Here is a 14,336-nt window from a genome sequence, read left to right on the forward strand (position 1 = left end):
CCTGTCTGACCTCACATCTACCTGTCTGACCTCACATCTACCTGTCTGACCTCACATGTACCTGTCTGACCTCACATCTACCCGTCTGACCTCACATCTACCTGTCTGATCTCACATCTACCTGTTTGACCTCACATCTACCTGTCTGACCTCACATGTACCCGTCTGACCTCACATCTACCTGTCTGACCTCACATCTACCCGTCTGACCTCACATGTACCAGTCTGACCTCACATGTACCAGTCTGACCTCACATCTACCCGTCTGACCTCACATGTACCCGTCTGACCTCACATCTACCAGTCTGACCTCACATCTACCTGTCTGAACTCACATCTACCTGTCTGACCTCACATCTACCCGTCTGACCTCACATGTACCCGTCTGATCTCACATCTACCTGTCTGACCTCACATCTACCTGTCTGACCTCACATCTACCCGTCTGACCTCACATCTACCTGTCTGACCTCACATGTACCTGTCTGACCTCACATCTACCCGTCTGACCTCACATCTACCCGTCTGACCTCACATCTACCCGTCTGACCTCACATCTACCCGTCTGACCTCACATGTACCCGTCTGACCTCACATCTACCTGTCTGACCTCACATCTACCTGTCTGACCTCACATGTACCTGTCTGACCTCACATCTACCTGTCTGACCTCACATGTACCTGTCTGACCTCACATCTACCCGTCTGACCTCACATCTACCTGTCTGACCTCACATCTACCTGTCTGATCTCACATCTACCCGTCTGATCTCACATCTACCTGTCTGACCTCACATCTACCCGTCTGATCTCACATCTACCTGTTTGACCTCACATCTACCTGTCTGACCTCACATGTACCCGTCTGAGCTCACATCTACCTGTCTGACCTCACATGTACCAGTCTGACCTCACATCTACCAGTCTGACCTCACATCTACCCGTCTGACCTCACATCTACCCGTCTGACCTCACATCTACCAGTCTGACCTCACATCTACCCGTCTGACCTCACATCTACCCGTCTGACCTCACATGTACCCGTCTGACCTCACATCTACCCGTCTGACCTCACATCTACCTGTCTGACCTCACATCTACCCGTCTGACCTCACATGTACCAGTCTGACCTCACATCTACCAGTCTGACCTCACATCTACCCGTCTGACCTCACATGTACCCGTCTGACCTCACATCTACCTGTCTGACCTCACATCTACCTGTCTGACCTCACATCTACCTGTCTGACCTCACATCTACCCGTCTGACCTCACATGTACCTGTCTGACCTCACATCTACCTGTCTGACCTCACATCTACCCGTCTGACCTCACATGTACCTGTCTGACCTCACATCTACCTGTCTGACCTCACATCTACCCGTCTGACCTCACATCTACCTGTCTGACCTCACATGTACCTGTCTGACCTCACATGTACCTGTCTGACCTCACATCTACCCGTCTGACCTCACATCTACCCGTCTGACCTCACATCTACCCGTCTGACCTCACATCTACCTGTCTGATCTCACATCTACCTGTTTGACCTCACATCTACCCGTCTGACCTCACATGTACCCGTCTGACCTCACATCTACCTGTCTGACCTCACATCTACCCGTCTGACCTCACATGTACCAGTCTGACCTCACATCTACCAGTCTGACCTCACATCTACCCGTCTGACCTCACATGAACCCGTCTGACCTCACATCTACCCGTCTGACCTCACATCTACCCGTCTGACCTCACATCTACCCGTCTGACCTCACATCTACCTGTCTGACCTCACATCTACCTGTCTGACCTCACATCTACCCGTCTGACCTCACATCTACCTGTCTGACCTCACATCTACCAGTCTGACCTCACATCTACCCGTCTGACCTCACATCTACCTGTCTGACCTCACATCTACCAGTCTGACCTCACATCTACCCGTCTGACCTCACATCTACCCGTCTGACCTCACATGTACCTGTCTGACCTCACATCTACCCGTCTGACCTCACATCTACCCGTCTGACCTCACATCTACCCGTCTGACCTCACATCTACCTGTCTGACCTCACATCTACCTGTCTGACCTCACATCTACCTGTCTGACCTCACATCTACCCGTCTGACCTCACATCTACCTGTCTGACCTCACATCTACCAGTCTGACCTCACATCTACCCGTCTGACCTCACATCTACCCTTCTGACCTCACATCTACCAGTCTGACCTCACATCTACCCGTCTGACCTCACATCTACCCGTCTGACCTCACATGTACCCGTCTGACCTCACATGTACCCGTCTGACCTCACATCTACCTGTCTGACCTCACATCTACCCGTCTGACCTCACATGTACCAGTCTGACCTCACATCTACCAGTCTGACCTCACATCTACCCGTCTGACCTCACATCTACCCGTCTGACCTCACATGTACCAGTCTGACCTCACATCTACCAGTCTGACCTCACATCTACCCGTCTGACCTCACATGTACGCGTCTGACCTCACATCTACCAGTCTGACCTCACATCTACCTGTCTGACCTCACATGTACCTGTCTGACCTCACATGTACCTGTCTGACCTCACATCTACCAGTCTGACCTCACATCTACCCGTCTGACCTCACATGTACCTGTCTGACCTCACATGTACCTGTCTGACCTCACATCTACCTGTCTGACCTCACATGTACCTGTCTGACCTAACATCTACCCGTCTGACCTCACATCTACCCGTCTGACCTCACATCTACCTGTCTGACCTCACATCTACCCGTCTGACCTCACATCTACCCGTCTGACCTCACATCTACCTGTCTGACCTCACATCTACCCGTCTGACCTCACATCTACCTGTCTGACCTCACATGTACCTGTCTGACCTCACATCTACCTGTCTGACCTCACATGTACCTGTCTGACCTCACATCTACCCGTCTGACCTCACATCTACCTGTCTGATCTCACATCTACCTGTTTGACCTCACATCTACCTGTCTGACCTCACATGTACCCGTCTGACCTCACATCTACCTGTCTGATCTCACATCTACCCGTCTGACCTCACATGTACCTGTCTGACCTCACATCTACCAGTCTGACCTCACATCTACCCGTCTGACCTCACATGTACCCGTCTGACCTCACATCTACCCGTCTGACCTCACATCTACCAGTCTGACCTCACATCTACCCGTCTGACCTCACATGTACCCGTCTGACCTCACATCTACCCGTCTGACCTCACATCTACCTGTCTGACCTCACATGTATCCGTCTGACCTCACATCTACCTGTCTGACCTCACATCTACCCGTCTGACCTCACATGTACCAGTCTGACCTCACATCTACCAGTCTGACCTCACATCTACCCGTCTGACCTCACATGTACCCGTCTGACCTCACATCTACCTGTCTGACCTCACATCTACCTGTCTGACCTCACATCTACCCGTCTGACCTCACATGTACCTGTCTGACCTCACATGTACCTGTCTGACCTCACATCTACCCGTCTGACCTCACATGTACCTGTCTGACCTCACATCTACCTGTCTGACCTCACATCTACCCGTCTGACCTCACATGTACCTGTCTGACCTCACATGTACCTGTCTGACCTCACATGTACCTGTCTGACTTCACATCTACCTGTCTGACCTCACATCTACCTGTCTGACCTCACATCTACCCGTCTGACCTCACATGTACCTGTCTGACCTCACATCTACCCGTCTGACCTCACATGTACCTGTCTGACCTCACATCTACCTGTCTGACCTCACATCTACCCGTCTGACCTCACATCTACCTGTCTGACCTCACATCTACCTGTCTGACCTCACATGTACCCGTCTGACCTTCTTTCTAACCTTTTATTGTGAAGTGACCTTGAGTCTCTTGAAAGTTTTAAACCAAATGTTTTATTAAATCATGATGAACATCATAAGTGACACGTGCTCCACTGAACTTCAAGTCTTCAGTCGACTCAACAAGTGATGAAAGAGTTTCTTCAACAACATTCAGATCAACACGTTTGTTTCAGGAGCAGATTTCTTCCATCATCACTGTCAGCACTTTAATGATGATTGACAGCAGCAACACAAGTGTGTTGGAGGAACACACTCACACACTCAGGTCACACACACACACTGAGGAACCAGAACCAGGAACCTCTGTAAGTCCAAATCCCAGGTACAAAGGTTCAGTGGAGGTGAAGAAGGTGTGGAGGTGTTTCTCTTCATCAGAGGAGACACTGAAGAAGTATAAATATCCAGGTTCAGGAACGTTCATCATCATTCCTACTCTGTTAGAAACTTCTTGACTCTTGATGACAGTTTCTTTCTTATCGTGACATAATTTATATCCATCATCATCAGAGCAGCTCAGACTCCAGGAATAACGGTTCTGTCCAAAGTCAGACTCGTCTTCTTTCCCTCCGTCTCTTCTGAGAGTCAGTGCGATAGAAGCTCCTCCTCTCCACTCCAGCTCCCAGGAACATGGTCCAGTCACAGCTTCTCTGCTCATCACCTGAAGACACCGGTGGAATCTGTCGGGATGGTCCAGATAATCCTGATCCTGCGGCACAAGTTCCACCGTCCTGTTGTCCTTGGACAGTAGGAGGCGCCGGTGTGCTGTGTCCGGGTCCAGTGAGAGTGGACGGAAGTCTGAGAGAAGAAGACACGAGAGGTGATGATGGTGGAAGAACTTTCTCTTCAAGACAATCATGGACTCAGTGTCCCAGCAAGCCAGGGAGGGCTGCTCTGTTTGTTGACATCTAGTGGAGATCATCATCAAAGTGAAGTCAACAGTCTTCTGAGACTGGGACCACCTCCAGAGAAGAACCAGGAGGAACATCCCAGAATCATCTTGTCACATTTGATTGACACCAGTGTGTCCATATCAAGTCAGCAGCTAAACTAGCATGTAGCTAACATGATGTTTCTTCATGTTCTTGAAACATCTCTGTGTTCATCTCCACCATCATCCTGGACTTGATGAAGCTCCATCAGCAGATTCAAGTGTAACAACATCTCAACGTCACAACTGCTCCACTAGAAGCTGACAGAGTCAAGGAGTTCTCATCCATCAATCAAATCAAACTTACACATCTTCCATCCAGATGTTAACCTCTGTGGTCCACAGTGATCCAGCCTGGAGGAGGAAACATTGAGAAGATCAGATTCATTTGACTTCAGATGCTGCTTAGTGGACGTTCTTTCATGACTGTGTTGACCACAACAAAGATGGATCCATAAACACTCGCTCAGTCTCCACTGTCTCCTCGTTCTTCCACTGGTGTCCAGCAGGAGAACATGGAGAAGCTCTGAGAGTTGGACTCATGTGCTCAGTTCAGATGAAGAGTCTGAGGAGCGTCACACACTCACATCTCTCTGCTTCTGATCACATGTTCAGAAGATCTTTGGAGCTCAGTCAGTGAGTTCTGCTGCTCCGTCCATACCTGAGAGTCTCCAGCCTCCAGTCTGGACTCTCTAGTCCAGCTGACAGCAGCTCCAGTCCTGGTCCTCCTGGATGATTGTAGCTCAGGTCCAGCTCTCTCAGGTGGGACGGGTTAGATGTCAGAGCTGAGGCCAGAGAAGAACAACATCTCTTTGAGATCCGACACGCTGACAGACTGTATGGAAGGAGAAACAGTTTCATTAAATCAGAAGAACTGAAGACATGATGTTCTGACCTGAGAGTCTCCAGGTGACAGTGTGGACTCTTCAGTCCAGCAGACAGCAGCTCCACTCCTGGATCCTTCAGGTTCCAGTTCTGACTCAGGTCCAGTTGAGTCAGACTAGAGGACGGAGAGCTGAGGACTGAGGACAGAAGTGAACAACTTCTCTCTGACAGTCCACAGTTGATCAGCCTGTGAAAGAGACGGAAACGTGTGACTTGTGTTAGTTGTGTTGTGTCACTTTTGAGTTCTTTTGTGTGACTCATGTTGTGTGACTGTGTTGTGTGAGTTGTGTTGTTTGAGTCGTGTTTTGTGAGTTGTGTTGTGTGAGTTGTGTTGTGTGACTTGTGTGAGTCGTGTTGTGTGACTTGTGTTGTGTGACTTGTGTCGTGTGACTTGTGTTGTGTGACTTGTGTTGTGCAAATTAAGTTGTGTGACTTGTGTTGTGTGACTCGTGTCATGTGAGTTGTGTTGTGTGACTTCTGTTGTGACTTGTGTGTGACTCTTGTTGTGTGAGTTTTATGGTGTGATTTGTGTGATTTGTGTTGTGTGACTCGTGCCATGTGACTCGTGTCATGTGACTTTTGCTGTGTGACTTTTGTTGTGTAACTTTTGTGGTGTGACTTTTGAGGTGTAACTTTTGTGGTGTGACTTTTGAGGTGTAACTTTTGTAGTGTGACTTTTGAGGTGTGACTTTTGTTGTGTGACTTTTGTGGTGTGACTTTTGTTGTGTGCCATTTGTTGTGCGCCATTTGTTGTGCGGCTTTTGTTGTGTAACTTTTGTTGCGTAACTTTTGTTGTGTGACTTTTGAGGTGTTACTTTTGTTGCGTGACTTTTGTGGTGTGAATTTTTTTGTGTGACTTTTGTGGTGTGACTTTTGTTGTGTGCCTTTTTTGCGTGACTTTTGTTGTGTGATTTTTTTTCGTGTGACTCGTGTTGTGTGACTTTTGTAGTGTGACTCATGTCGTGTGACTTAAGTTGTGTGACTTGTGTTGTGTGCATTGTGTTGTGTGATTTGTGTTGTGTGATTAGTGTTGTGTGACTTGTGTTGTGCAAATTATGTTGTGCGACTTGTGTTGTGTGACTTGTGTTGGGATGACTTGAAATATTCTTCACCTTCCTGTTGTGTTCATGAAATATCAACTTCTAGAACCAAGTTCATGAGTCGAGGAAAAGTCATTCAAATCCTTCTCAGAGTGAAAAAGGTTTCATGAAGAAACATGAATCCATTCACTGTTTACATCCATGTGTGTGTTTGTGTTTGTTTGAAATGATGTTCTGACCTGAGAGTCTCCAGGTGACAGTGTGGACTCTTCAGTCCAGCAGACAGCAGCTCCACTCCTGGATCCTGCAGGTTGTAGTTGTGACTCAGGTCCAGTAGAGTCAGACTAGAGGACGGAGAGCTGAGGACTGAGGACAGAAGTGAACAACTTCTCTCTGACAGTCGACAGTTGATCAGCCTGTGAAAGAGACGAGTGTCGTCAACAAGAGGATGATTTGTGTTTATATGAGAAACAAACACAAGATAACATAAGGAAAAATAAAAAGAGTCACAAAACAAACAACAATGACAAATGAAATAAAAGGTTGTTACATGTATGTTGATCATAATAACACATCATTGATTCTTTTTCTATTCACTTACTTATCTCAGTGTTTTTGTGTGTTTTCTCTCAATTGTTGTGTCTAATTCTTTTCCAGAGTAAAAATATCTTCAATTTAATCAAGACACTGATTCAATCGTGAAGATTCACTTCAGTCAATTTATTCTATTTGTTTTTTAACCTTAAATTCAATATGAACAGGTTTACAAAGTTATTATTCATAACAGTGTCAGGTGTGAGTGTGAAGGTGTTGCAGGTAATACAAGCTCAAACAATGTGTGTGTGTTTGTCACTCACACTCCTGCACTCTCTCAACATTGTTGTCTTCATTTGAATGTTTACAGTTAGAAACTTCAAGGTGAATTCTCTCTATCTTTGGATCCAGTGGATCTATGTTGTGACACAGATGGAGTTTCAATCATCCTCCGTCACATTCACCTTCATTTCTTCTCCCATGTTTGCTTCACATGCACTGAATTAGTTTCAACTTTTGAAACATTTGTCAAAGTTTTCAAAGTTTTCCTCCAACATTGTTCAAAAATGTGTCGTTCCTTTAAATCTCCAGGTTTCAAATGTTTTCTCTGTAGTTCCAGGTTTGACTATGGAGGCCTAGGAGGGTCAAACCAGGATTTACTGTCACCTTTCATTGATATTTGAAACAATCTTCCATGTTTGAAGACAATACTTTTGGCAGAGTTGGACTCGAGTCAACGACTTGGACTCGAGTCCAACTCTGGTCGCACCTATCAGACTCGTGACTCGTGATTTGTGACTCCAGTACACTGGGACTCGTGAATAGTGACTCACTACTGCACCTGGTTAAGTGATTTGTGACTCAAGAGTCGACCCAGACGAGTCATTTGTGACCCGAGCGTCGACTCAGTTATTTGAGTGAGTCTAAAGTCAAATCATCTTCTGGTCACTGATCCATGCTGTGAGTCTTTATTGAGTGAATCTCCTATAGATGGTTCATCTTTAAGTTCATGTTATTTATTTTATTGTGAAACGTTTTTAGTTTTATTTTGAAAGTCCACTTCCTCTCTGTTTATCTCACAAGAGTTCAAAAGTCTAAGAATCAAATGTTTTTGAATGGATCTGAGATCAGTAAATATGTGTCAACATACTGAACAGCACGACCCAGCAGAAGAACAAATCAAGTTCAAGTAGAACCTGCTGAAGACTGAGGTCACTTAGAATCATCTGCTTCATTGAAGAACTCACTGGAGACTCAACTTTGACTCTCTGGAGTCTCACCTCTGACTTTCACATGTTCTGAAGCTGAAGACATGATGTTCTGACCTGAGAGTCTCCAGGTGACAGTGTGGACTCTTCAGTCCAGCAGACAGCAGCTCCACTCCTGGATCCTTCAGGTCGTAGTTGTAACTCAGGTCCAGTAGAGTCAGACTAGAGGACGGAGAGCTGAGGACTGAGGACAGAAGTGAACAACTTCTCTCTGTCAGTCGACAGTAGCTCAGCCTGTGAAAGAGACAAGTGTCGTCAACAAGAGGATTGGTTGAGGATCTCAACACTGTTGTCTTCATTTGAATGTTTACAGTTAGAAAATTCAAGGTGAATTCTCTCCATCTTTGGATCCAGTGGATCTATGTTGTGACACAGATGGAGTGTCAATCATCCTCCGTCACATTCACCTTCATTTCTTCTCCCATGTTTGCTTCACATGCACTGAATTAGTTTCAACTTTTGAAACAAGTTTGGAGACTATTTTTGAAGGAGGTTGTTTCTGAATGTCATTTTCTGTTCTATTAACATTGGTTAAACTTTTCATTTTCTTCATCATTTATGTTCAGTTTTCACGCTGGATTTTGGGGACAATCCTAAAATAAACCCTGTCTGTGCCTGAGGGAGAAACATACAGTTGTTCATTCCCTGTTTGTGTGTTTGTGTCCACGACACATGTTCAAGTGTTTGCTCATGAAATTCAAATATAAGTTGATGTTGTTTCAACATCTTCAGAAAATGATGGATTTACAAAACAACGTGAAAAAAAAGGATGAAGAGAGAAAGGAAGTTGGAGTTTCTCAGCCTGAATAAAATGAAGAAGGAAATCAAACATTCATGGTTCATATCAGAGATGTTTCAATGATCCACTTACAGAACTTCATTTGAAGCTTGAACCACCGGCAGAAGCCTCTTAAGAACCTCCTCTGAGGTAGAGTATTTCTTCAGGTCAAACACTTTCAGATGTTCCTCTGAGGACAGTAAGATGAAGGCCAGGCTGGACCATTGAGCAGGAGACAGTTGATCTGTGAGGAGACGTCCTGATCTCAGCTGCTGTTGGACCTCCTCCACCAGAGAAGTGTCCTTCACTTCATTCAGACAGTGGAACAGGTTGATGATTCTCTCTGGAGACACATTCTTACTGATCTTCTTCTTGATGAGCTTTGCGGTGTCCTGATTGGTCCAAGAGCTTCTTCCTGTTTGTTTCAATAAACCTGTCAGGAGACTCTGGCTGGTCTGCAGAGAAAGACCCAGAAGGAAGCGCAGGAACAAGTCCAGATGTCCATTTGGACTTTTTACAGCTTCATTGATGGTTCTCTGGTAGAACCTTTTGATTTGAAGTTCGTTTCCAAACATTCTTGATAGTCTGGATGGTTGTTGTGAATCAAGCAAGTTGACTCCAGACTTGATGAAGTTCTGGTGAACATGAAGAGCAGCCAGAAACTCCTGAAGACTCAGGTGGATGAAGCAGAACATCTGATCCTGGTAGAGTCCTCTCTCCTCTCTGAAGATCTGAGTGAAGACTCCTGAGTGAAGTGAAGCAGCTGTGATGTTGATGTCACACTCTGTCAGGTCTGATTCATAGAAGACCAAGTTTCCTTTCTTCAGATGCTCAAAAGCCAGTTTTCCCAGAGACTCCATCATCTCCCTGCTCTCAGGATCCCAAACTGTGTCTGTCCCAGCTGCTCCATGGTACTTCATCTTCTTGACTTTGGACAAAACCACCAGGAAGTGGATAAACATCTCAGTCAGGGTGTTGGGCAGCTGTCCTGTCTCTCCTCTCTTCAACATGTCCTCCAGAACTGTGGCAATGATCCAGCAGAAGATCGGGATGTAACACATGATGTGGAGGCTTCGTGACCTCTTGATGTGAGAGATGATGCTGCTGGTCTGCTCCTCATCACTGGACCTCTTCCTGAAGTACTCCTCCTTCTGGAGGTCAGTGAACCCTCTGACCTCTGTCACCATGTCCACACACCCAGGAGGGATCTGATTGGCTGCTGCAGGTCGTGTGGTCATCCAGAGACGAGCTGAGGGAAGAAGATTCCCTCTGATGAGGTTTGTCAGCAGGACGTCTACTGAGGTGGACTCTGTAGCTGCTGTCAGGACCCGACTGTTGAGGAAGTCAAGAGGGAGTCGACACTCGTCCAGACCATCAAAGATGAACAGGACCTGGAGTCCTTCAAAACTGATGAGATCTTTGGTTTCAGGAAAGAAAAGATGAACAAGTTCCATCAAACTCAACTTCTTCTCTTTCAGCAGGTTCAGTTCTCTGAAGGTGAAAGGAAACATGAGGTGGAAGTTCTGGTGGGCTTTGTCTTCAGCCCAGTCCAGAGTGACCTTCTGTGTCAGGAGGGTCTTCCCAATGCCAGCCACGCCCTTCGTCAGCAGGCTCCTGATTGGTGTTTCTCTCTCAGGCGAGGCTTTAAAGAGGTCTTCTGTTCTGATGGTGGTTTCTGGTCTGGTCTGGTTCCTGGTGGCTGCTTCGATCTGTCGGACCTCGTGCTCCTGGTTGACCTGGTCTGTGCCCCCCTCAGTGATGTAGAGCTCCGTGTAGATCTGATTCAGAGGAGCAGAGTTTCCTGCTTTAGCGACCCCCTCAGACACATTGTGGAACTTCTTCTTCAGGCTCCTCTTCAGTTGTCTTTGACGCTTTCCAGCACGACTTCCTGAAGAAGAGAAGTCACATGAATCTCAAGATTCTAGAAGATCAATCTTCTCATCAGCTGAAGGAACTTCCATCACAAATTGACTTCAAGACTTCATAAGCAGCAGGTTGAAGGTTCAAATCCTCTTACTTCCCCACAGACGACCAGCAAGCTCCTCCTGCTTCATGCTCCTCAGGAGGTTCAGGATGATCGTCAGGAAAGCTTCTCTGCTGCTCCTCATCTGCTCCTCTTCACACTTCGACTCCTCCTCTTCCTCATCATCCAGGTGTTTCTGCTCACCTGGTCTGAGAAACTTCTTCACTCTCTTCAGTTCCTCCTTCACCAGGGTCATGACCTTCTCCTCCAGCAGCTGAAACACACACAGACACATGTGACTAGAGGCAGGTCTCAACTTTCTTCACGAGCAGGACGTGATATTTCGTCTCTTATTGACGTCATAGAAGGAAATATTCAATTTAAATCTCATCTTCTCTCCAGAACCAAACAAGAGTCTCAGCCACACCAGACCTTCTGGTTCATGTAGGAACAGCTCAAGTGTGAAGCTGACAGATGCAGGTGTCCAGTACTCAGAGCTTCATGAAGCAGCAGAAGCAGCTGCTGTAGTTCGCAGGTGAGGCTGAAGAACGTACCTGAATCGTGGAGTCCACATCTGTCTGATGCTGCTGGACACACTGGAGAACATCTGAGACCTGATGATCCTCTCTGTGAAGAACATCAGGTAGTCGATAAGTTCTACTTCTACAATGTCACCAATGATCTGAACAAGACTTCATGGCTTCAGTTTGTTGCTTCTTCTCTTGGATGTTGACTTTCTTTCACGACTGTCTGCAGCACTTTTGACTAACAGTTCATGAGCAGTTGGTATCAGTGGAGAAAAGAGAGAAGAAAACCTCACCTGTCTCCTGAAGACTCTTGTCCACCTTTGAAATCAAGAAAATGGTCCATTGATGCTTCACTCTTCAGAGACTCACAGTTGAGTTCAGACTCTTCTCGTTTCTCCTGGTAGATCCTGAAAGAGACACAACTCTGATCAACACTTCTGTCGTTCACCATCTGACCAGTAGATGTCATGTTGCTCCTGTTGTCTCTCACCTCTGATGCTTCTGTTCACCTCTGAAGTCAAACAATCTTCCTAAAGATCTGTCACTCTTCAGAGACTCACAGTTGAGTTCAGACTCTTCTTGTTTCTCCTGGTAGATCCTGAAAGAGACACAACTCTGATCAACACTTCTGTCGTTCACCATCTGACCAGTAGATGTCATGTTGCTCCTGTTGTCTCTCACCTCTGATGCTTCTGTTCACCTCTGAAGTCAAACAATCTTCCTAAAGATCTGTCACTCTTCAGAGACTCACAGCTGGGAGCAGGTCCAGGTCCAGGTCCAGGTCCAGGTCCAGGTCCAGGTCCAGGTCCAGGTCCAGGAGATGTACGTAGCTTCGATCTGAACACACACAAGTTTCAGTGAGAAGAAGATTCCAGTATTTATAGGTGTGACAGAGACGTGATCTTCTCACCTCTGAGCTCTGGCCTGACTCTCATGGTCTTCACCCAGAGGAGGTTCAGAGGCAGGATCTTCCTCCTCTGTGTCCACACCTGCACACAAACACAACAGCATCATCACTCGTCATCGTTGTGTTGTTGATACTATAATAAAACCTCATCAGTACAAACAACATGTTGTTGCTCAACCACACATTCATGTGTTCACTCTCTGATACTGACTGATGTAACAACTTGTTCAGTAACAAGCCTGAGAGGATCATTAAATCTTATTGTCTCCTCACTGGCTTGTCGGATCACAATATGACTCATGTTGCAAGGAAGTTGCCAAAAAACAGGTTTACTTTACCAGCAAGAGATAATTAAACATTCCTATGGAATAAGGAAACGGGACATGAATGCATTTAAGGAAGAAATAAGCCAAACTGATTGGAGTGATGTTCTACTCACAGATGATATAGAGGCCTCTTGTGAATCATTTTTAGATGCCATAAATAGAATTAAAGAAAAATACAGTAAAACTTTCAGAAATGGACACCCCAAGGTCAACCTGCCTTGGTTCAATGACAACTTGTGAGAACAGCACTAAATCAATTAATGATTGACGAGTTTTTACTTCGTAACAAAGTAGTGAATGAACCAAAGAAAGCAAAGGCCAACTTTTTTATGGACATTATCAAAGAAGGAAAGGGAATAGACTGATGTGGAGGAACATTAATGAATTTACAAAGAGAGAGTCTGATCAGGTAACTGGACATGAATTGAAAGTACATGGAAATTTAACCAGTGATTGTAATGAAATTACCTCTGCATTTAATAATTATTTTATTGAGTCAGTGCAGAATCTATCACATACATTTGGTGCAAGAATTAAAGACATAGCAGCACCAAATTATACCAAACCTGTTTTTAAGATAATTGAAGTACTATGCTAAGCTGTGCAGTGTCCCTGTTAAATAAAGGAAAAAATCTAATGTATTCACATTGATTCATTTATTCACCTCACTCTTCATGTATTCACTTCACTATTGTATAATTTATTCACCTCACTCTTGATTCATGTATTAACTTCACTCTTGATTCATTTATTCACCTCACTCTCGTTTCATGTATTTACCTCACTCTTGATTCATTTACTCACCTCACTCTCGTTTCATGTATTCACCTCACTCTTTATTAATTTATTCACCTCACAAACTCACTCTTGACTCATGCATTCACACTCTGGCTGGGGAACATGGCAGCATGAAAAAAGTCACTGACCTGTGAGCAGCTCTCTGCTCTGAAGACTTGTGTCCATGTTTGTAGGTGAAACTTCCAGGTGAGCTGAGCTGCTTGTAATCCAGACTCAGGGAAACACTGATCAACCGTCAGTGAGGAGGTGTGTCCTGTCAGAGACATCAGTGCAACATAGTGTGTTGTTGACTCACACTTTTATAACATAGTTCAACAACACAAGATGTGCCACAAGGATAAAGACGTTTGACAAGTTCAGTCACAATCTTGATCTAGAAGAAGGAATGCAGTCTTGTTCACCTGTCCCTGCCACACCTGTCGCAAACACAGCTTTATCTCTTTCACTTGTTTATTATCCAGTTTCATCTAGTTTTGTACTTTTCATCCAAACAAGTCTTG

At 45.6% G+C, this 14,336-nt stretch overlaps 1 protein-coding gene across 3 annotated transcripts; it reads right to left on the reverse strand.

The window, feature by feature from the left end:
- Nucleotides 1-3,973: 3,973 nt before the first annotated feature.
- On the reverse strand, nucleotides 3,974-14,109 carry LOC148064676 (NACHT, LRR and PYD domains-containing protein 3-like). 3 transcript variants are annotated; one of them, XM_087810179.1, is made up of 14 exons: nucleotides 13,965-14,105; nucleotides 12,716-12,794; nucleotides 12,487-12,642; nucleotides 12,296-12,403; nucleotides 12,099-12,212; nucleotides 11,833-11,905; nucleotides 11,333-11,552; nucleotides 9,409-11,203; nucleotides 8,595-8,771; nucleotides 6,975-7,151; nucleotides 5,706-5,882; nucleotides 5,472-5,645; nucleotides 5,118-5,164; nucleotides 3,980-4,677 (listed from the first exon to the last, which is right to left on the reverse strand). In XM_087810179.1, the coding sequence occupies exons 1-14, from the start codon at nucleotides 13,999-14,001 to the stop codon at nucleotides 4,136-4,138; spliced, it is 3,876 nt and encodes a 1,291-aa protein (XP_087666305.1). In that variant the 5' UTR covers nucleotides 14,002-14,105; the 3' UTR covers nucleotides 3,980-4,135. The 3 variants fall into 3 exon arrangements, with proteins under 3 accessions (XP_087666307.1, XP_087666304.1, XP_087666305.1); XM_087810181.1 differs by lacking the exon at nucleotides 5,706-5,882 and having other exon boundaries at nucleotides 3,974-4,677; nucleotides 13,965-14,109; XM_087810178.1 differs by having other exon boundaries at nucleotides 3,976-4,677; nucleotides 5,472-5,882; nucleotides 13,965-14,107.
- Between the last annotated feature and the right edge of the window lie 227 nt (nucleotides 14,110-14,336).

This window comes from Callionymus lyra, chromosome 15 (genome assembly GCF_982586985.1).
Source record: "Callionymus lyra chromosome 15, fCalLyr1.hap1.1, whole genome shotgun sequence".
In the NCBI taxonomy this organism is placed as follows: Eukaryota; Metazoa; Chordata; class Actinopteri; order Syngnathiformes; family Callionymidae; genus Callionymus; species Callionymus lyra.